We start from the raw sequence: 24,299 nt of genomic DNA, 5'->3' as shown, positions 1-24,299 counted from the left end.
TCCCCCCACACACACCTTAAAGCCTGCTGTTGTAATGTGATGTGGTGTGAATAAGCTGTATGAGGAACTGTACATTATTTTGAGACTGTTTTCAGGCAGACTGTACCCGTTTCTGAATCCCATGGGAACAAACTCCCATGTGTCCAATCACAAGACTGCAGAACTGTGCCAAGAACCCCTCAGTCCACTTCACCTCCAATCAGACACGCACATCCATACATACACACATCGCAAAGGCAAGATAAGCTTCCTTCCCAGTTAGCTGCTGGTATCTGCTAATCTTCACAAATATGCAAGGATTAAAATATTAGCCTTCGGTTTCTGCATTTACTTGTTTTTCCCCCTCGATTTACATTTTTCCCAGCATGTCCTCGGAGTCGAACCATCTCTCTTCGGAGGTTACGGCTTTAAAACTAGCAACGAAGAAGAAAAGGCAACCCAAACCAATACTTGCTGCTATTTGCAGTTGTTCTCCTCAAGATTCGATTTAAGTGTTTACGCTCGAAGACAAGGACGACCCAAACATCCTCCACCTAAACGGAGCACAGAGGGGGTTTTGTCTTCCCCCACAATCCTTACGTTCTTGCATTTTGGCACAAATTGTGCCCCACAACATGGCTGTTAGGAGCGAATTGGAATTTTCCCCAAAAAACACACAGAAGGAATCCAGATTGAGACTGAGGCCTCTATTATTGCTCCACACCCAGTGGTTCATCAGAAAGAGGGAGGGTGGAATGGACAGAATGTGCTAAAATCTGTCAATCAAACAAGGAAAATGATATTCTTGTGTTTATTTCCTGAATAAATGTGATGATCACAGTGGTGGCCGTGCGTAATGAGCCGTGCTGTGATGTCAGGTGTTGCCATATTGTTACCGTCAGCACCAGAAGATGGCTGGCTCCTCATCGCAGCGCTCCGCTTTCCTTCTTCTTAGCATATTTTTTTCAACATATTTGCACATTTCCTCCCAGACTTGTATCTTTTCTAACCTATCATTAGGTTGTGGTGGTGGCTTGCAGAAAGAATGAAATAAAAACATGGAGCAGAGCATCTCTTTTTAGCCAAACTCCCAGTGGCAACATTACAACACGGACAAGCAAATAAATGACCGTTTTATTGCGGATGGAAAAGATTGAACGCTGTTCAGATACCAGTGTTAGCATAATGAGAGGAGCTACAGTTGGGTGTTTGTGAACGTGTACTTTTGAGGTATTACGCTGCATTATGTAACGCTGTTGTTTTTCTTGGATGTGTGCAGGAGTGTGGGCTTGAAATGCAGTTCAGTGTGCTCTCTCTCTCTTTCTCTCTCTCTGAAGGTGATTTTCATAGAGGAAGTTCATTTTTAGTGACTGGGTGAGTGAAGGAGGCCCTTGTAATTTCCTCCGTTAGCATTCTCGTACCATATGACAAATAAAACCACGAGCTGCAGAAAACTAATATTACAGACCTGCATGCAGAAAGAGACATGCACAAACTCCTTCCCCGTCTTCACGGTTGCAAAAGCTGCTGCACACAAGCAGGTGTCCTAACAAAGGCTTCGCATCCACCTGTGATTATGTGGTGGCGGGTAGGGCGGGTGGGGGGGGGGGCAGACGGGGTCAATTGTCAAAAACTGCGGCACTGAAAGCGCGAAGGAGAAATGTGATTGGAGGGCTGGGTTGGAGGTTGCCCTGGTTTCCTTCCACTATCAGCGCAGCTGATCTGCCGCCGGCGATGGCAGGCCCAGGGAACGCGGAGACGGTTCAACCACACAGCCCAGACTCCCGCTCAGTGGTCAGAGTGGATTAACATTCGCTAAACTGGGGTAAGGAAATCATTCTCAGACACTTTTGTCACAGGCTAAGAGAAAAACCTCATCCCTAGAGTCGTAAGTACAAATGAGCTGATGCTCAAGCGACATGAGACTGAATAATAAATGAGAATAATAGCATATCAAAGACTCCAGGGAGGAGAAACAACAAATAGATTGTTTCATTTAGTTCCCAACAGGAAACAAAACAGAACTTTGAACCATTCAGCCCTAAAAACATCTTTGACTTGTCATTCGCCCCCCCCCCCCGCCCCAACACATCTGCAGTCAGCTACGCACGGAAGACAGAGACGCCCGAGGCTCTGCCTGCAGGGTTGACAGCAGCCATGAATATCCACACCAGGCTGCAATTCTCATTTAGCAGAACCAAGACATCCAGCCACCTGTCACACCCACTTTACTTTAATTTGATGTACATGGCGGTATGATGGATGCGTTTAAAGCAAACTTGCAGCAAATACAGTGCTGAAAACATTTACTGCTACCTCTAAAGATGCGCAAGAATATTTTGTATCAGAAGGGATAATCTCCCGCTGGAAAATTTAAGAGAAATCCAACCTTTGAGTCCATTTGAAAGATTTACTTGATTTATTTCTTTTACACTTTTCACTCTTGTTCAGTTCACTGTCAAAGTCTGCAGTTTAGAAATGTTAATGTCAAGAGTTCATGTTGTCATTCACTCTAACAAAGTTCAGCTGAAAGAGAAACAAGCCCACAGCATCACAGATCCACTACCATATTTAACATACAGGAGGTACTTTGACACAAACTCACCCTTGGTTCCTAAAAAAGTTCATTTTTACTCTCAAGGGCAAAGAGCTAACAGTTCCAGTTAAAGTCTCAATAGCATATTGAAAACTCTAGTAAGCTTGTACCTCGTATTTACCTGCCTACTGTTGCTATGGGGACTTTGACTTTAAGCTCCTTTTGGAGATTTAAAGTTTTTGCTATGGAATGACAAGCCAAGGTTGGGTCTTTGTCAAGCTCATTGAGTGAGTGAAAGAAATGGGATTCTAGGTCATCTGATCTTTATCCTCCAGAAAAACAGAAAATTCTGGATTACTTACATCTAGGATTGTGCAATAAATCGATTTTATCAAATTTTTTCCCACAACTGCACTACTGCGATTTCCATTGTTCAGAATGATGTTAAATGATGTTGTTTATTAGGACTTTGAATTCAGGCCATTTCACAGGAATGACTTGAATAAAAACCTTTTTTTATGATATTTTCTCTTTCTTAAGGAAAAATGTGAGGGGAGAAATGGATTAAAATTGAGAATTTCAAGCCCCAATTATATCTATTTTATTTGTAACGATTGTTGTTTTTTCTTTATCACATGAGATGCTCAGGCTTGAGGCTTTTCAAGCAAATGAGTCAAAAATGAAAAGACTGTCCTTGTAAAAAGTTTACAACTTTAAAGATACAAAACTACAAAAAAATTGTAAGAATAAAAATTACTTTACAAAAATTACTTTACATTAGCTCCACAGATTAATATTAGCAAGGACTTAAGTCCTTTAGTTCTGACCACACACAGTAGCTGGAAGCCTCTCGCTTTAAAACCTGGAAGCTAATCCTCAGCATAACCCAGTAACTCCATCCAAAACCTGAAGATTTCAAGCAGAAGCAGCTGATTAGTGGAACTCATGAATGTCAAGTGTACGGATATGTTGGTGGATTTTACCGATTACATTATTTAGCGAGCCAAAGCACCTTACATAACTCTGGCAATTTCGGAAGCCAAAATATTAAGAGGATGTTCACTCCTAATCAAATTATGCATTCCCCATCTGCAGCACAACGGCACTTCATGTTGGGCTGCATTTACTCCAGAGCTCATAAATTAAGCAGAACCGGACGTCATCTTTGTAAGCAGCGGGTCCCCATATGTATGCAGGAATGTGTAGTGTGGGTGTGGTGGCTTGGTTGGCGGGTCGGGCCTAATAAACATCAGGACCAGTTCAGGGAGAGGTCAGAGGAAAAACAGTTGGCCGCGTACAGTGCAAGACCCACGAGATACATCCAAATGTCGTCCAGCTTCCCCCTCCGCCCAAAAGCCCCCGGGGGGAGAACAAAAGGGAAAACGTGCACACGTTCCCAGATGACGAGGGACCGCGGCACGGATATGGTCGAGGGTCACGAGGAGGGAGACGAGGTTACGGAGGGCTGGAGGGGTGTGGAGGCGGGCAGCGGAGGATGCAGATGTGCGGTGCGGTGGAGAGGAGAGGCACGATGGGAGGAAATACAAGAAGCTATTGTTTGGAGAGAAAAGATAGGAACGGAGCCACGAGAGAGGCAGCTGAGGATTATTCACCACAGACATACAGAACACCACTCAGACATTCCCAACTGGTCACCTGATCGGGAAAGGTCACCATGCTTTTCAGGAAGGGATGCAGTTTATGTTGAGGTGACATTACCTGCAAACATAGAACAATGGAGAGGCTAAAAGCAACTGAAGGCTGACGCATCATCCTTCTTGTAAAGGTTTCCACGACAGAGTTCAGCAGGGCGGAGATGCAAAAAAGACTTATCAGTGGAAACCCAACCCACAAGTTCCATGACTCTCAAGCTGTAGTACAATGACCACTAGAAGTATCGTCTTTCATGGTAATTGGAGAAAAATTCTCAGTTCCATCTTTCAAAGGAAGTAAATTGCAATGTTAAGAAACAGTATTGATATTTTGTCACCTTTAATGGTCTCAGATTGTTGAACAAATTAAAGAGAAAAGATAAGCTGACTAAATGCTAATGGCTTTGTTGAGTAAAATGTGTATTTCTGACATAAAGACATGATTCAAACCGACCTCGCACGATGTAAAAGTTCTTGTTCTTTTGCACATTTACACATTTTGGCTATTCTGTTATGTCAGGCTATATGATCAGCTAAAACAGGTTGTTATACTCAGAGTGTTAATCTGTAACGACCAGCAAAGTGAAAAAGTAATATTTTGTGCAATTATCACATTTACTTACAAACCTGTGCAGGGTTTCACACTTATTTATTCTGTATTGTCTCTTTAGTTTGTATGTTAAGATCAAAACAATAAAGATATGTTAATATAATTTAACTGTAAAAACAAATGTGTTTCAGTGCAGCAGCATTAGGAAGAATTGATGCTGTCCTGGTTTTGAATTTAAATATTTATGTGAATATAATGACATTATAAAAATGGTAGTTCATATTCAAGGGTAAAATCTACCACTTTTATATCGGTACATATAAGTATGGACTAAATAACCTTGTATTTGTCTATATGTTTTCATAACAATAAATAGTTGCAGCTTAAGACTCTAAAAAAAATCCTTTATCTCTATCGAAAAGTAATAATTACCTTTACAGGATTTCAAATTAAAGGTTATTAATGTTAAATTCATACTTTTGTTTTATTTGCTACTTTTGAAAACATATTTTTGCATGTGCAACCTCTAAAATTTATAAACTATCTGCGCTAATTGTCAAAACACATGTTTTGAGACACAGCTTACATTTTTCTACTCTGTTTACAATAAATCATCTCCTTAACTGAAAGCTTGAGGGGCTTTGGGGATTGAAAGAAGCCGGATTATTTCCCCAAAGCGATCACATCAGCAGATTAATTTGTTTCTAGAACAATCAGGTCAGTCATGAAGCACAGACAGGAGGAACAGCCCCCCCCTCAACCCTCAACCCCCATCCCGCCTCGGGCGCTTACTAGAAAGCAGTGAGTTGGAAGTACGTGGCTGCAGCGATAAGAAGCTGTTGATCAAGGCCTTCAATGAAAGATCACACTGCATTAAATCACGATGATTACCACCGCACCCTGTGACTGCGGGTGAAAAAAATAAAAAAAACAAATCACTGCCTGCCTCTCTTTGGCACTACTGTTACTCCTCATCTGTGCAAATCGTTCACAAGCTGATCTCATCCGTGAGCTCAACATTTTATCTTTATTCAGCCGGAGAGCAAGATGTGTTCGGGAACGACAGACGCATAAATCTGCTTCTCTTTAGCTGGACGTGCAACTCAGGAAGTCTTGAAACGGCGGTGTCACGATGTGATGAAACCATTAACCCCAGAGAGGCAGCAGGTAGCGCCGCGCTCCGTCAGACAGGGTGTGTGCCGAGTTTGTGGCCAGGTTGGAACTTTTCATGCCCTGATTGTCTGTAATTATTGTTTCTCAAAATTACAAAATACAAATGCATAAAGAGAAAGAAGCAAACTTCTTCTTGGAATGGTTGTAAGAGAGAAAAAAAAAACAAAAAAAAAAAAACAGGAATGTGTGGAATTGGGGAAATAGCGGTGGTGTTCCACATCATCATCATGTGATACTTAAGTCAGATAAATGTCAAATAAATATTCTTATGTAACTTCAAAGTACGTGCAGGGAATAAGATCACCATTATTAGGAAAGGTTACGGCACCAGAAGCTTTAAATGAGCGTGTGAGGAAAGCCCCATTAGGCCGAAAAGTAAACAAGACTGCAAATTACCGAGAGAGGTTGCGTTAGTCCGAAAAATGTAATTATTCTTTTTCAGGCAAAAACTAATTTATTTCACTACAGAACCAGATTAAACGACGACTTACCCTGAAACTTATGTATATGTATTTATCATTTTATAAAATAGAGACTAGCACAAAACGAGACAGCAGTTTTCTGGGATCTATCTTAGAGTGAAAAATGTTTAGCTGGATAAAACACAAGGAGATCACCCTGACGAATCAGGTGAAATAAGGAAAACAGCTCAGATTCTCCAACAGATTATGGCTGAAAGCCGCGTAGACATCTAATGGTTCTGCTTTCAGCCTGATGGCAACAGTTCAAAACGTCCGCAGAGAGGGTGTGAAGAGCGTCTGACAACATTCGGAACCAAATTCAGATTCTGAAAAGAGCGTAGAGACTCTAAAGATGTTCTCAGCTCCCTTCACAATCTGCTGCAGGACTATCCTGTTGAAATGCAGTGTCAAAATCCCAACTCCTGATGTCCTCAGGATGCCTTACAAAACATAACATAGGAGTAAAATACAAACCACATTTTGATATTGCTTAATACTCCTAATGTTGCTATATGTGTGGTTTCTGCCGCAGGAGTTGAAGAAAAGCATCTTTAAAAAATGTTTTTAGTAACTGAATGAAGTTCGCCAAACTTACTTTATTAATGTTTTTTAACTTGAAACTTACTAAACTAACTTTAAATGTAATTCCTTGTGACCGATTGTTCTTTTTCTTCAGTGTAGAGTTTTTTTTTTTCTTTGAAACCAATGCCTTACTTTTTAAAACTTTAAAATAAAAACAGATTTCAAACTTGGGTTTATTGGAATTTAGATTTAATCAAGTAAATTTTAATCTTCTTAGATTAGTTTTGGTAATTTCCAATAAGAGATTTAACACTGTACTACTGATTCTGTACTTTTTTTTTTTACCCTCCCATGTACCTAATTTTTTCTGGCTACAACATAGATATAATATACACATAACTGTTTTTTTATACGATTCATAAAAATAACTGCCATATCGGGGGATCCAGTTAAATTGAAATATGTCAAGAAATGTGACTTCTTTTGGGTGGAAAGACCTGGTTCAGAAATATAGCGAAGCCTGCCTGCCATTTCTTTTACATCATCACATGAAAGCTCAGCGCAGACGGGCCTACTGCCTCCCAGCCTCCTTCAATCTCTGGCCCCGTCACAGCAGATACCTTTGATCTGTCTAATCAGTGAACATCAGGAACCATTTTTGACAGAATCCTGGGTGGAACATCTTCTCCACACACAGACGCTCAGCATCCAGCTCCATGTGAACCCAGAGATGCTGGAAGCTGATGTTTAGACGGGAGCTGGGAGGGTGGGGTTCTTTCCCACACAAGGTATGAGGAAACCTTGGAATATGGACGTGCAAACAATCTAGGCATGTGTTTTTGCAACGCTAATGTCCGTACGGACAGCTGGAGAGCAAAGACTGGCAGCCTTCCCTGAGAAACAAGAGGTGATCCTCTGCCTAAGCCAGCAGGGAGAAGAGTGTTCAACCACATTTCCAGAGTGTTCCTCCTATAGGGAGCATATTCTACACAGAACGCTGCAGCATGTGTTCTCACAGGGGTGAATGACTTCAACTGGATGTGATATGATAAACGCAAACATTTGGGATTCGTAAAACCGCCGGTCCCACGGCTACAACGTCGCTAGCCGTTGATGTAAATTGCAGAATGCTAACACTTACAAATGAATTCCTGTCAATGTAAAGGGACATGCGCACCTGCACTGGCAGGCTCCCAAGGCTCTTTATCATTTTGTTTTTGTTTCCCATCGAGAAAAAGGCCAGATTTCATTATGTGCTCTGAGCCATTCACACCCACACATGCTGTCCCAAATCTAAACGCTCCATTCCTAGGTCCTCCTGCACATAAAAAGTGGGAATGAGAGGCAAAGTGAGAATTTAAATATCCTTTAACTAATCACCTCCTCATTCCAGCTGGCCTGATGATGTACACACACACACACACACACACACGCACGCACGCACGCACGCACGCACGCACGCACGCACACACGCACCCGCACACATACAAAAACTAAAAGCTTTCAGGCTCATCGTGCCCCCAAACAGGTGCCTGCTCTCTCTCCGTCTCCATGTTTCTTCCATCAACTCAACCATTCTGAACTTTGACCTGAAAGCACAGGTGACAGGTGTGCTTGCATTAGTGCAGTCATGCTGGGAGGAAAACACTGAACTACATCTCACACCAGTGAACAGTGGGACCTTTTCCAACAGCTTTGAGATCATTGCAAAAACAGATGCAGAATGTGAAGTGGCCTTATTGCATTAAGGGTTTTAGGTTTAATGCAATTATGAGAGTCTAGTACTTTTTTTAATTTAAAACCTATGTTTTTCATGGTATGACTTAATATTCCTATATGGACTATTTTAGGCCATTTAGAGGTTCCAAAATGGGAAATGAGCTTTTAAGATTGTGCACTTTGAATGTTAGCACTGATTTTATATCTCCATGTAATTTTTGTGTTATTTATTCATATTTTTACACCAACCTGTAAAATGTAAAATGATCACAGAGACAGAAAAGCGGAAGAAAAAAAACAAAAACAAAGACATTTAACTTTCAGTGTTTAAATTTCCATTTCACTGAATTCATACATTTTTAGTTAATCCTCACATGGCTCTGTTAGCAATGGACTGGAAACATGTGTGAGGCGATGCTGTACCTGCAGCAGCATGGACCAGGACGCTCTGGTTGGGCCGCAGGTTGCCAAAGTCAAACAGCATCAGGTAGGCGGTGATGTAGTTGACTGGGAGGGCAGCTGCCTCCTCGAAACTCATCCCGTCTGGGATGAGGAAGGTGTGGCTGGCTGGAACCACAGCCACCTCCTGCCACAGCCCAAAGCGGTTCAGCACCATCACCTTGTCACCAACCTAAAAAAAAACAAGACGGCGAACGATGAGACGGACTCACTGAAAATCAGAAAACAAATGGTGCCGAGGAAACATTTATTATCTTGGCTCGTAATTCCTGTGACTCACATCCTGATAAATGGATAAAACGATCCCATAACTTTGAACTCTCTGGAATTTTTGCTGTTACTTTTCTAATTTCCTGCATGGGTTGGCTGTGCAGCAATGATATTGCTAGCTAAATGGAAACACCTTGCAATGATTTGGGACAATTTTATTTTAAGGCTATTTATGTCCAATTATTTGTTTATGTAATACTTAGTACATTTTATTTAAAAAAAAATTGTCATTTGCTCCTGCTTATGTGGATGTTTGTGGTTTAGTTTTTGCTCATTTTTCTGTGGAACAAAACTAGAGCATAGCGCATATAATATTCTAAAGAAAATCTAGCTTAGAAGCTGAGATACTTTGGCTGGTGTTTGCAAAGCAGCCAGGAAAGTAGAAATCAAATCCTTTGGCACTGATTGGCTTTACCCCCCCAAGAGTGGCAACAAGGAAAACGATGGGGGCTTATGTTGTAGTGCCATGATAGTTTAAACTATACATATTCCACACTAATATAATATGACAATTGACAAACATGGTACTTTAAGGCTGTGGAAAAATGAGCAAAATCTTGAAGTCATTGGTGTCCTACCTGAACTGTTTCTTTGATACATTTGTGAAAGATGCAAATTGCATGCAAGCCTGGTAAGAACAGGAAATATTGTTTGCTCAGACAAGGTCATTTGGTGAAAAAAAAAAAAAAAAACAGGCATGCAAAGGTGCAACCGTAAGTAGAAAATAAAATCAAATTTGTATGGCGGAGAACATGGATGGTTTTAATGGCTCAAATGTCAGCAAGAGAAAAAGTAACAGAAGAAGAAAGTACCCAAAACAAAACATTTTTAAAAATAGAAATAAATGTGATTAGGGATAAAAGATTAATCATGACGAATTGATTATTGAAATATTGTCAAATTGTTTAATAATCAATTAATACACATTCAACATATTTGGGCCAGTACTTAAGCCAAAACTGTACAAAAACTATATACATTTTGCATTGAAGATAATAACACTTTAGTCTGTAAACATGTCTTTTTCCAATACTCCTAAAGTGTCATAGCATTCACTTCAGGAATGCTATGACACTTTTATTCTCCAATTCAAATAAAGGAACTGAATAATTTGTTCGCATCTTTAATGTATTTGTCTTACTGTAGATCAAAAGACTTACGTGGTTAAATGAAAAATCTGCAGAATGTAACAACATTTTTAACCATTTAAGGATCAGAATAAGTCAACAGAATAATCGATTACTGAAATAACTGTTAGTTACGGCCCTTAATGTAATTTTCACCAACAGTTTTGGTTCCTTTACATTTTTAAGAGCAACATGTAGCAACCTGTGCGTTCCCATCTCCTCAGCACCCAACCTTTCCTTATCAAGGCAGGATCCTCAAATACACAACTGTCTCTTTCCAGAAGAATGAGCCGTGATATAAACTCCCCCCCCCAGGCCCAAAACCAGCCAATCAGGGGAGCTCACTCGAGGGACACAGGAAACAGAGACGACAGCGGCATTATAACTCTCTTCCTGTTTTCTTCCTCCCCCCCCTTATCCAGTCCTCCCAACATAGCCTCCCCTCCCACCCCGTTTCCATTCTCCTCACTTTTTCTCTTCCCTTCTTTCTCTTTCACTTCCTGAGTCGTTTTCCTCTTACAACTTTAGAACGTCTTCCTTCCCCTTTTCCAGTTCCCCTCCGTCTCATCCTGTCTGTCTTGTGTGCCGCTCCCGCTTTCATCCCCAGCTCCTCGTTTTGTTGTCTTCTTTCTTCTTCTCCCCCCTGCCCCTTGTGAGGAGTGTCCCCCTTCCATCCCTTCTTCCTCATCAGCGTAACAGGACAATGGGGCCCATCTTCTCCCCTGGCTTCTCTCCACTCATCAGCCTCCCTGCCAGATTCTTCCTCATGGCTGAGCATAAGACAAGCCCTCTCCTCCTGGGAACAAACTCTCTCTCCGCCCGGACCTCTCTAATGGTCTGGAGGGAGCCATGCGTCTCGCTGTCAATCCTCTCCAATTAGAGAGATTCCCGTCTCGTTCTTTCCGAGCCCTCGACTCGCTGTCATTTGGTTTACTTTCTAAACTATATATAATTTAATTTTGTTGCTGTCGCTTGGTTTCTTTATTCTGTCTACATCTCCATCTTTTTTGTCAAGGCGTTGGAGTCTTCAAACTCATCAAGCTCACTGGATAATTGGGGTGCAGTGCGGTACAAAAATCGATATGCGGGGGAGTTCAGGCTTTTACAGGAAAAAAAAAGAAAAACATGACTCACTCAGTCAAAAGGATCTGCCACCATTCTTTCATGCCCATGCAAAGCATGTGAGTTACTGTCAGTCATACAGACACATTAGTAGGAACATTCAAAGGCAAGCAAAAAGGCCTTGTGACACTTCTGTTTCAACATCTTCACAGCGTGACACAGAAACACGCAGTCACTTCTTGCATTTCCTCTCAGCTCTCTTTCTGAGCAGTCTCAGTCGGGGTCAGGAGCGAGGGGGGAGGTCACCGAACAAAGACACTTCCAGTTAACTTTATATGAATAGACTTAATCAGATGGTGATTCAATTTTGGGGTATGCAGCGCCCCCCCTCCCCCCCCTTCCCTCCCACCCCCCAGTCAGCTGGCTTTGTAGTTCGGAGCTTTGACAAGCTCAGCAAAAAATGTATAAGGGTGAACAGATTCCTTTGAGCCGCGTTTCTGAGTCAGGCAGAGTCCAAAAAAAAAAAAGGTTAAATGTAACACTTTTGCAGCACACTCAGCTGTGACTAAAGCCTGTGGGGTAACACTGCCTTAACACCCCTCACATGATTTTAGGATAAACTTGAAACCCAAAACTTAAACAATACGAGTCTCGTTTTGCATCAATTCAAATATTTGCTGCCTCTTAATACTTTAGTTCTGTTGATTTTTTTGTATAAAGCTGCACAGGTTAAATGTACTTTAATAACAAGTTAAATTTTATACTGGTTTATTTGCACATTTTCAAACTTTTGACACAAATATTGTGGAAAAAAAAAATAATTGGTTGAGTCTGGCTCATGACACTACGGTTAAAGATGACGGATGAACAGATTCTCACTGTAATGGATGACGCCAGTTTTTCCATATACGCCAAATGGACAGTTGCCCAGGATCAAACAGACGATTTATCGCAAATGATGTTGTCGTTGCAGTTTTCAACAATATCACCACTGTTAGGGTTGATAATATCATGCAGGGTTAATGTACTTAACATTCTGTATGAGCCCCAACCCCAGCAAGCCATTAGGCTGCAACATGTGCAGTCAGTTTTTTTTTTTTAATTCTCGCCTTCAAGTGGAGGAGTTTAAGTATCTGGGGATCTTGTTCACGAATGAGGGAAGAAGGGAGCGGGAGATCGACAGGCGGATTGGGGCAGCGTCTGCTGTGAAGCGGGCGCTGTACCGGTCCGTCGTGGTGAAGAGAGAGCTGAGTCAAAAAGCGAAGCTCTCGATTTACCGGTCGATCTACGTTCCCACCCTCATCTATGGTCATGAGCTTTGGGTCATGACCGAAAGAACGAGATCACGGATACAAGCGGCCGAAATGGGTTTCCTCCGCAGGGTGGCTGGGCTCTCCCTTAGAGATAGAGTGAGAAGCTCGGTCATCCGGGAGGGACTCAGAGTAGAGCCGCTGCTCCTCCACGTCGAGAGGAGCCAGTTGAGGTGGCTCGGGCATCTGGTCAGGATGCCTTCTGGACGCCTCCCTGGTGAGGTGTTCGGGGCACATCCCACCGGGAGGAGGCCTCGGGGAAGATCCAGGACACGCTGGAGGGACTATGTCTCTCGGTTGGCCTGGGAACGCCTTGGGGTTCCCAGGAGCTGGAACAAGTGGCTGTGGAGAGGGAAGTCTGGGCCTCCCTTCTGAAGCTGCTGCCCCCGCGACCCGATCCCGGATGAAGTGGAAGAAAATGGATGGATGGATGGATGGATGGATTCTCCCCTTCTTTCATATTCATGTATTATTCTGTGAATAAAACAAAACTGGATCTACCAAAATGTAATGCATTTAATCCACTGCTGAGACGTTCCCACTGAAAAAATGGCTGCTACGGCTACCTGTCCATCATGTCTCCTGCTTTTTTAGCTTTTTGTGCAGGCAGAGCTGTGCAGAAAGCAGCTGAAACACTAGTCACTAATAATTATGATGCTCAAAGCAATTTTATGACGTAGAAGAATAACTTTTTTGTTCAATTTTAACACAAGATTAACTTGAACCAACCTAAGATATTTTTTACAAGTTGATCTATCAACGAGTACATAAAAACAGAAAGCGAGCATGTTAGCGTTAGCTTAGCATTTCAGTAACATTTGCCTCATGAAAACACAATTGAAGCAAGATGTGTTTACTGAAGACTGAAGCCGTATGAAACTTTGACGTTTCTCTTTTACTATTCAAATGAATGCATCACCTCATCTCATTTTGCAACTGGACAAACAAAGTAAAAGTTTTCACCTTAGAAAATCAATTATATTTTACCGTTTGCCTTGTATTGTTCTTTAAAAGTGAGCAACAAGTCATCTTGCTTGTCATTCGAGGTATTCAGATATGACCAGTGGGTAAAGGGGGGTTTCTCAAGATGACTTGAGACCAGATAGATATGGAGGGGGGGGGGGGGGGGGGGGAAGGAGGGGGACGACAGAGGAAATACCAGACTGACAATGTGGACCGGAGGGAGGTAATTGAGAACATATGGATCAGATCCCTCCAAAACTCGCCAATGGAGAGAGCCTCCATGTTTTTTAAACAAGCCTGGAGGAAGAGGGGGAAAAAAAAATGCTCCTATTTGGCATCAGGGGAGCTTTGGTGTGATTTGTGATGTTTCCTCTCTCTCTCACCGCTTACTCTCCATTACTCTCCCAACAATCCCTCTTAGGTCATGTCGGGTGAGCTCACTGCAGGCTCACTCAACATTACCGAGGATCTGAATGAGTGCTTATTTTGTAAAAGTTATAGGATTACAGCAAAATATGAAATCTGCAAGACAAAAGAAGTGGAATCAATCATCAAACGAATAAGTGAGCCTGGAGTCTGTCAGGACACATCCAAGCCATCCAGCATAGATTACATTTCTATACCAAAGTTTATTTTCAATATAGAAATCTAAATGTTTCCAATATTAATATCATAAATTCATATTACAATGTATTTTATGGTTCTGAGAGGCAAACAAATTAGAGAGTGAGAGATGCCAGAAAGATGAAATAAAATCCCATTTGATTTGCTGCATATGTTACTTAATCTGTTTAAAAAGTATCATGTGTTTGGAGCTTTCTTAGAAGGAAACACTCAGACACACCCATTATGTGTCTTTGTGTGTGTGTGTGTGTGTGTGTGTGTGTGTGTGTGTGTGTGTGTGTGTGTGTGTGTGTGTGTGTGTGTAAGAGATGGACAGAGCAGCAGATGAACCTCCCTAAATAAAAGCTGCAACATTGTGGTCAGCCAATTCCCTCTGAGTTAGAAGTTAAAAAAACAAACAAACAACGGATCTCAGAGATCTCCAGTCATTAGAGGGATTGGCTCTAAATTCAATTAGCTAAAAAAAAAAAAAAAGAAAAAGAAAAAAGGCTGCCAATGGATGTGGGAGTGTGATGACAAGCTGCATATGTGTCGTTTGTGACCTTTAAATCCAATCAACATCACTGACAATGAGGGAAAAACAGCAATAAATTAATCTGGGCTGAACTTTCACCGCTGATTCCGCGAGCATCCTGCGCTCAGACGCACGCGCCACGCCCAGCCAGGTGAAGTCAGTCTGCTCGCGCTTGCATCACACATGTGCTAATCAGGATGTTATCCGGAATATGATGCTCAAACAATGTGAATCACCACCGCTGTGTGTGTGTGTGTGTGTGTGTGTGTGTGTGTGTGTGTGTGAGGTGAAATTGCCTCTCAGAGAACGTTGCCGTGGTGATGCCATGCAGCCAGGATAGAACCACGAGCGACCACTGACCTGTGACTCATCACGAAATGCAAAAAGACGCAAACCTCCACCCCCACTCAGCCCAACAATCTTCTTACAGTAAGAGTTGAAATGGAATTATGATATAATTATTGTTGCACATATGTTCTAGCCGGCAGCCTTGCAGCTGTGAGGACAAAGACGGCCCCACTGCTCACACCTGACGGTGTCTGTTCCTGCCGCGCCTCGCCCTTTTCCACTCTGCGCGTTTGTGCGCCAGCGTCGCTCCCGGTAACAAAAGGCGTCGCTGACTCCGAGCTCCTCCACCGGTGTGAAACCACATCAACCACTGTGAGCCCCTTCCGATGACTCTCCAAAATAAATTGCTGCCTCTCCACCAAAATCAAACGTCTTTGAATTCACAGTTGCCACTTGCGCGGATTCTGACACTTTACAGAGTTAGTTCCACGCCCCTCCCCTCTCCGTTTATGGTTCTTTTTTTTAATTATTATTATTATTCATTCTAAGTATGTGTGATCAAAAACGGATCCAATTCGCAACGGAGAGAGGAGAGCTTTAACTTTGAAAGGCAAGAAACTCCAATTTCCTGTCTCGCCGCTTGCCAGCTTAACGCAGCGCTCCGCACCGTGGCGCACATCAAAGCGCACAGCAGCAGCGTGGGCGCAGCGACGATCGAAGGCATCTCGTGGATTTAAATGGTCTTATTTAGCTTTACGCTTACAACACACGCAGCGGTGGACAGACAGAAACAACAGACTGCATCTTTGCAACTTATTTGCAGCTTATAATGGAAGTTGGCTTAAGTTGCAGTTGAAAAAAAATGGTGAGACAGAAGGGGCGACGCCTGCTTTCTGGCGGCGTTACAACTTGTGTCATCAAACCACTTTTTTTTTACAAACATTAAATGATTCCAGATCCGACAAATAAACCAATAAACTCAACTTTTATGCTCCTCAATTATTCGGACATGAGAACTAACTGAATAAGCTGCATTTTAACATCCAGTAAAGGGCGATCAAAATGCACAAACTGATTGTAATTAGTGTTACATTCGTTTAAAAAAAAAAAAAAAGAAATCAATTTGAATCTTGAAGCTTGAAGTTCATTACATTGTGCCACTGACACAATGAGGCTGCGCTGCCGTCTCCGAGCAGCGAGTGAAGCCTGACACGCCCATATATCCACAAAGCGCCCCAAAAAACGAGCCGATATTAAACAATATCCATCACTTTCATATTAAAAAATAAACACAGAAACAAATATTCATCTGAATGCAAAGAATGCCAGAGGGATGTGCGCTTACTTTTCTGTCAGTCACTTCTTCCCCCACAGCCTCCACCACCCCGGAGCACTCCATTCCCGGGGTGACCGGCGGGGACGGCAGCCGGTCGTAGAGACCCTGTCTGGCCATCAGGTCGGCGAAGTTGAGCCCGCAGACCTTGACCCGGACCAGCACCTCGCCGGCTTTGAGCGTCGGCTTGCCCTTCTTCACCTGCAGCTTGACTTTATCATAGCCTCCGTAGCCGGTGAGCACCAGAGCGCGGTAGGTGAACGTCTCCTCCTCGGGGGCCTTCTCGGTGGTCGCCGCCGGGGTGGCCGCTGCCTCCGCGGACTCCGTCTTGGGCGGCTCGGCTTTGGGCTCCTCGGCGGGCTTGGTCTCCTGCTTCTGGTCCACGGCGTTTTGCTGCTGAGCAGGTGCGTCCTCTCCAGACATTGTTGTGCAGAGACGGTGGGGGTGGGGGATTCTAGAAAAAAAAAATTAACTTTAAAAGGTTTTCTTTTGTTTGCTTGTTTTTACTTTTTTTTTTCTTTCTTTCTTTCTTTTTGTTTTAGTGAATTCTGCAGCCGTGGACGGTTTCTCCGGGCGGGAAGTGCACGATTTGCTTTGCAAGAATAAAAAGAAAAAAAGTCAGAGTTTCTCTTTTCAGCAGTCTTGCATGGAGACACAAACCCCGACAAAGTGGGTTGATCAGTGGCTGTCAACGCCGCGCTCTGACTGAGAGTGTGAGTGGGGCGAGACGGAGGCAGACTGGAAAACACGGAAAAATTCAGGGATTGGCTTATGTGGCTGTCTGGGTTTGGCTGTTCGGATGGAGCAATAAATTAAGTCCTTAAAGCATTAAGCAGAGAGATCAGCTGGAGAAATAGTCCCAGGGAAGCAAAGCCAAGCTTAATAAAGCTAAAACCTGCCTTAAAACTGCTGGCCAGACTATTCTATGAAAACAGTTCAACTGTAGAAAATAAATGCGTCTATTTATTTGGCTATTTTTTTTTATTTTTATGATAAGGCTCATTAAATAGAAAATCCACCTTCCTAAAACTGAGTCTCACATACAGTGCCTTGAAAATGTACTCTTAATCCTTGAACAATTTCATATTTCTTCACATTACAACAACAAACTGTAACAGACATTTAGCATCAGTGTGAGCTGGATAAAAAATAAAAATAAAATCTTTAAATGCTTTCAGAAATGCTAATATGTTAAGGCATTTCTAACTGTTTTTCCCAGAGTGCCCCTGTGCCTGATGAAGACACAATTCCCACAGCATGATGCTGCCACCACCATGCTTTGGGCAGTATTGGTTTTCCGTTACTCTCTGACCAGAGCACCTTCTCCCACTTTTAATGGGCATCCTCATGACTTTCTCTCCTTTCTTCATGCTAATACCTGCTAAGCTACATTTTTCAGATTTTAATCAGTAAAATCTTTTTAAACCTATTTCTCATTTTCCTTTCACTTCCGTTATGCACCACTTTTTGTTAGTCTCTCATGACATTGGAATAAAAATACATTGAAGTTTGTGATTATAATGTGACAAAACATGGACAAAAATTCCAGAGATTAAAAATTAAAGCTCTGTATTCCTGGTGATGTTTTTTGAGACCATCTATTTGAGTTTTTTTTGCTTTTTTTTTTTTGCTTTTTCTTCTTTATTTGCATGTTTTTTTCAAAGCTCTTCACTTTTATTCTGCATTGATTCAGCAAAATGTTTGAGCCACACTTGAGATTTCAAGACAGTTTGTCAGCAATAAAATGGATGAAAGCATTGTGGTCACCAACGCCAGCTAATCAGCTTGATTCTTATACTTCCTGTGACACAAATATACACACAGGTTTTCATTTAATACATTTTTTTTTTTAATCTTGCAGTCTGGCTACCCAGCTTTGGTTTGTATCAGTGCATATTTGTTAGTGTTAGAGTTTGTTTTTTTAATAATAAAGACAGAAAAGACAAAAGTTGTTTCTTTTTCAGCTACTGCTGACATTTTTTCCCCCCTTTTGGTCTGATTGCCAGATAAATCACGAGCTGCACTGACACAATTAAGGGATTTTAATTTATTGCCACTTGCATCTGCATTCTGTTTACTGCGGCGTGTTTAGCAGAGAGGTTTTTCAAACACCAGGAATGGGAGGAAACGTCTGTTTATGCTGCCTATTCTACAGTAGGACTTGCAGGAACCTTGGGCCTGCGTATGGCTCATTGTTGCTACTTCCCTGCACAGGCAGCTCAGAAAAATATGAGTTAGTGTTGAGGTCAGGCCAGTTTCTCGGTGAAATAATATTATCTGCTCTGCACTGCTTGGCCAGGAGCGAGGGGGAATCCAGAGCTGGCAGGTGGGATGACCAATGAGCGATCACAAGAGACATTCGCTGAGTCGGATTGTGTACGTTTGGGTTTTCCTGCAGGTTTTACAGTTAGAAAGAAGCGCGTCTTTGACGAAACCAATTATCGCTGCAATTCATAATCGCCCCAAAATAAAGTAGAGTAGATTTCAACAAAGCGCATAAAAGTCTTGCCCAGTGTCCATCAGGGAGATTGACCACAGGAGGAGTGCAGAGACACCTTGTGGCTCTAAAGTGCCACTCAGCACTAAGTCAGCAGAGTCCCAATCAATATGCCACAGGGGCTTAATGATGTATAATGCAGGCGATATAGATCCGCTGCTTTGACACAGGCAAAATGTTACAAACTAAAATGTTTTCTCTTGTCAACTGCTCTGTAAATACTCTGCAAGACTTGAGTGAAGTCTTTTTACCTTCCTACTTTTCTGCCAAGGATCCAGAGTCTAATCTCTCAAGTTTTTCTTTGCCATTTTGCAGAGCATGTTCCAGCAGCTCAGAAATGCGTCCGTCACAGCTTAACATGGCTGGAGTTAAAGGACGACAGATACCTGCACACCTGATGTCGTCGGGAAGCTTCTTGTTGCAGTAGGCTGCAGAAAGCGTGATGTTGCTCAGCAGGATAATCAGCCTGGATAAACTCCTGTGTTCTGTTCCACATAGACGGAGTCTGCAGGGAGTCTCCGAGGATGTGCTGTTTGAACTGTAAACACACCCACATTGCCGTTCCATTAAGTTGAGCAAACACAGAGATTTAAAAGAGATCTATGAAGATAAATGAATAAGATTTGAATCTCCTACACGGCTGCCTGCATGACTTACTGCTAGATTTAAAATGAATACCTTTGTGTGGCTTCAGTCACTTATCTGCTCATCAGTCAACTCATCATGTTTCAATGACAAGTTAAACCTGTTCACCTTCTGTCACCATGAAACCGTAAAGCACAATTTGAATAAACAGATTTAATTGCTTATGTAAGAAAAACAAGATAAAAGCCTTCAAGCCTCAATCAGTCCAATCCAGTAACTCCATTTCACATAGTGCAATAAATGACAGCACCTTTTTTTTTTTGTAAAATGTTATTTTTGTTCTGCCCACTTAAAAAAAATTAAGTACAAAATATTTCCATTTTGTTGTATTTTATTTATTTTTTATGACCGTTTCTAATCCAAAAAGCCAATAGACTCCCCTTTAACTTAATCATTTTTAGTTTAAAAGATAGCAGAAAAAATATATATTTTTCTGTTTTATTTCTTCCAGTCTTAAAAATACAAACTTACTGAAACACTGATTTCCTTAAAACCAAGAGTTACTCTTGATTCATAACAACTGGATGATGTTGGTGATGGGATTTGACAAAATGTTTGTTTGTTGCTAGCTTCGTAATTTATTACTGTATTATGTTTTATCACATAAAGCACTTTGATCTCCTTGCCGCTGAAATGTGCTGTACAAATAAACTTGACTTTATTTGACTTCATCTTTTACCTAACTTAATCTAAGTCAATGAAAGAGCGGCTTCATTAGACGAAGATTAAAGTTTTTATACCGGTGGCCCAGACCTGAACTTCACTGAAAGTCTAAGGAGGGTTCTGCATCAGAATCTGACTTGATTGGAGATTTTATTTTATTTTCACAGAAGAGGAGGTAAATATTCCCACGTCAAGATGTGTCATGTTGATATACTGCTATCCAAAAAGATAGAGAACTGTGATCAAACCAAAAGGTGTTTCAACAGATTATCAGTTGAATGGTGTACTTGTGCAACCACATGATTTAGTTGCCTTTTTTTCCCCACCATAAAGATGACAGCTTGTTTTTCAACTTTCTCTTATTGATCAGAGAGAAAGTGCAGGTATTATCTTTTTTCTTTTCTTTTTTTTAACTTCTAAAACAGCCACTGTTATTCTAACAGAAGCAGACAGACCTTTTATGTGATGTAATATCACTTTTACATTAACTAGACCTTTTGCTTTGCTCTGTAAAGGAGTCAGTTATGTAAAATGTTCTTTACCCAAGTTGAATTGTATTTAAATGATTAAACAAGTAAAAGTACAAATACTATTTAATCTTCATCTTACAGCATCATGGACAACGCAAACCTTTTCTAAATAGATGCATTCACATATTATTGATCGAACAAAAGTCATTGTTTTATGTAGAGCGTTTCTGTTTCTGTTATATCAGGGATCTTTTAACACCCTTTTCCATCCCACACCTAAGAAAATAAGCCACTTGATTTTTGCAGCATGTGCACAATGCAACAGCATGCTAGGATTGTATTTATTTATCAAAGCTTGTGACCGTTCCACGATGACCTTTGACTCCAACACTTAAGCACATTTTAACTGAAAGATAATCCTACGCTGCCATGTCAAACTTTAACGTTTTCGTAGCTCAGTACCACAGTCTGTGCTGTAATGAATGAATGCTGCCACCTTCTGTTTTATTGCTGCCAACATTCAAGACAATTAAGATAGAGAGTTTTTACTACCAATAAAGCTTAATAAAGGCAGCAGACATGCGCAGCCCTTATGGTCGGCTAAGAGAAGCTGCTCCAGTAGGATTGGCCATAGAATACGGAGGATATGGATTCTGCCATATTAGTAAGGAAAAATTATGGTATTGGAAGTCATGTTTTGCCTAGAGGAATTTTACAAGATTCAAAGTATAACCATTTCTTTATTTAGCTTTTTATTGCTTCATTTCATCATTAAATGTTTGTACATGTCAGTAATTAAACTCTAAATTGTTTATAGAGCTCGTTTATTTGTAATGGCAGTACTTTTACACTTGTATCGTTTTCAAGCAGGACACATTCAGGTTGTCTCTCATTTCGATTTTTCCCCATCACTCTTCATCTTGAACCCTAGATTTCTAAGGATTAGGCCATAGGGTAGGGAAACGACCTTTATAGCCCTTGAAAGGGAAACTTTTTAAGGCTGCACTTGCAAATTTTTTTGACAAACACTCATTCAATAAAGTAGAATATTATTGACAAGATAGTTATGTTTTTCCACCAACTAAAAACATAATGATCACTATTCAACTTCTTCCAATTTTTGGCTTGATTTGCTGCTTTTATTTCATAGTGATTTCTTTGCGTCTCATGTTTTGCTGCGTTTCCCTCATTTTGAGATCAGCTTGCATAACATATGTTTTTATTCATTTATTCTTCCATTTGTAGATTTTAAATTTCCAAAATAACCAACATTTAAATTTTGGTTATGTTTTTATATTACATAATGGTATTATTTTTGTTTAATAACAGTTTTAAGATGTGACTTGCCATATTTAGGATGCTTTGGTTGGTTTTGGTCGCTCTCTATACTTGGTGGCAGTTCAGTGGCCACCATTTTGAAGATATGGTCGTGAATCATGCTCAGGTTATTCGTCATCGACCTGTTCACATCCACTTATTCCAGTCTTTCTTTCAGTAGCTGAATTTTGTAGCGCTTTGGTTAAATGCGGCATCCGTAAACACATTTTTAAAATGATTAATAAATGATTAATAAAACTATTCACTACTCAGTCCTAATTTTGAGCTCTTAGTAGTGAATTCTAAATGTATCACATATTTTGTTCAGAAGATGAACAACCTGATTCAGTTTAAACGTAATTTTATTTTTGTTTCTGGGTCCTTTTTTTGCACTTTAAACAGCAAAAAAAAATAAAAAAGTCTAAACAGTTTAGGCTTTAAGTCACCGTATAATTCAAGAAAAGATTCAGATAATTTTTTTATAAATAAAACTCAAGGTTATTAGAGACCTATATGTTACTCATTAGTAAAATAGTTTCTCTTTACTTGCAGAAAAAAGATGATCAAAATTAATTTCATACTAAAGATTCTGAAATGAATTACTCATTTCAAAGTCTCCACGAGGGGGCGCTGTCGGTCTGCAGTGCCGAAAGAATGACTGAGCATCCGCGAAGAGGTGCTTCGTCATTCATTCATTCAGAAAAACGCGTCAAGGGTTCTTTAAAGAAGCCATCAACTTTAATTACCAATATTAATAGACGTTTTTTGTTTGCTACAGTATTATTGCAATTGAAATGTCGTGCTGCCTGTAAATGAATTAACTTTTTAGCCATAGCCGATATTTAATAAATAAAAATAATAATAATAAAAAAAGTCGCTTAACATTGCAGAGGGACCTAAAAACTATATTCTTGCGTAAAAGTCGTCATCAGTTTTGATTTGATATCAGCTGAAAAAGTAAAAATAGTTGAGGGAGATAATAATAATGGCACTCGGCAGCAACAACATCCCCCAGGTTACGTGGATTCTTATATATAAAGTATATTTCTTGGCCAAGAAATATACTTTATACTTTAAAAAAAACAAAAAATTTTAAATACGCAGAGTGATTTTAGCGCACATCACCAGAGGGGAGCAAGAAGCTGTATTTTTTGCAGCTCTATAAAAGACATTTTTGATAACCCGGATAATTAAAAAAAAAAAGAAAAAAAGTCAGATTCTTTAATTTCTCCCTCGACCCCAAAATGCGACCTCATGTGAGTCAGACGCCAATATTGGGAAGGCGTGGTCAGTCATTAAGTACCAGAGTTTCCAGTGGAGGCTGTGCGCGTCTTGCTCCTGGTTTCGGCACCTACCAGCTCAGATAGAGTCCGTCAGTGGAAACCAAAGGGCTGCGCGCAGAAGACCACAGACTTTGGATTAAAAGGCGCACCGGCCCTGCGCATGAATTTGCTCCTTTTTATTCTCGCTGTGCGACTCCTGTGCGCGTTTTATCGGAGGCTGGATGCAGGCGCTCTCAGTGTCAAGAATCCAGCTCTGACGGACTAACCATGGACAGCATAGGCAGCAGCCGCTGCAAGATCGTGGTGGTCGGGGATACCCAGTGCGGGAAAACGGCGCTCCTGCACGTCTTTGCCAAGGACTGCTACCCAGAGGTGGGTTTAGGGAAAACTCTCAACTTTAACTTTTAAAAATGTTTATGCAATAATTGACAGGGGGATGTAGAAAAAGCAGAAACATCAGGTCTGATTCAGCGAGTACATCCACCTGCCCAACAGAGAGAGACAAAGAAGTGCAGATACATGCAGGGGGCTGAGGAGGGGGGGCTCTTAGAAAATCACAGAACAAACCGCCTGTGTCCTTACATGATGCATCTATGTTTAATCCTGAAAATAATCTATGCATGGAGAACTTTTGTAGTATTTGACTGGATTTGACTCCTGAATTATAAAAGCTGAATGGAATCTGATTGGATTGCATTGGTATGAATCGGGAAGTCGTAAAAAGTGTCAAAAACATTTTAAAAGCGGCTTATCATGCTCTCCATCGCTGAAAGGGATCTTCTGTTTTCAGAACTACGTGCCAACCGTGTTTGAAAACTACACTGCCAGTTTTGAGATCGACAAGCACCGGATTGAGCTGAATATGTGGGACACGTCAGGTAA

The 24,299-nt window shown here is 41.2% G+C and overlaps 2 protein-coding genes across 2 annotated transcripts in view; one reads left to right on the top strand and one right to left on the bottom strand.

The window, feature by feature from the left end:
- vat1 (vesicle amine transport 1) overlaps positions 1-17,295 on the bottom strand; it is a 37,575-nt gene extending 20,280 nt beyond the window's left edge. The window contains exons 1-2 of the mRNA XM_008417000.3: positions 16,555-17,295; positions 9,016-9,223 (exon numbers count right to left, since the gene is read on the bottom strand). Of these exons, the coding sequence (XP_008415222.2) occupies positions 9,016-9,223; positions 16,555-16,965 (619 nt within the window). The 5' untranslated portion in view covers positions 16,966-17,295. The remainder of the gene's footprint in view (positions 1-9,015; positions 9,224-16,554) is intronic.
- A 5,891-nt stretch (positions 17,296-23,186) lies between these two features.
- Positions 23,187-24,299, top strand: part of rnd2 (Rho family GTPase 2) — a 31,433-nt gene continuing 30,320 nt past the window's right edge. The window contains exons 1-2 of the mRNA XM_008417001.3: positions 23,187-23,789; positions 24,208-24,295. Of these exons, the coding sequence (XP_008415223.1) occupies positions 23,685-23,789; positions 24,208-24,295 (193 nt within the window). The 5' untranslated portion in view covers positions 23,187-23,684. The remainder of the gene's footprint in view (positions 23,790-24,207; positions 24,296-24,299) is intronic.

Source organism: Poecilia reticulata, chromosome 8 (assembly GCF_904066995.2).
Source record: "Poecilia reticulata chromosome 8, P_reticulata-male-v2, whole genome shotgun sequence".
Taxonomy (NCBI): domain Eukaryota; kingdom Metazoa; phylum Chordata; class Actinopteri; order Cyprinodontiformes; family Poeciliidae; genus Poecilia; species Poecilia reticulata.
This window is presented reverse-complemented; position numbering and strand designations above follow the sequence as displayed.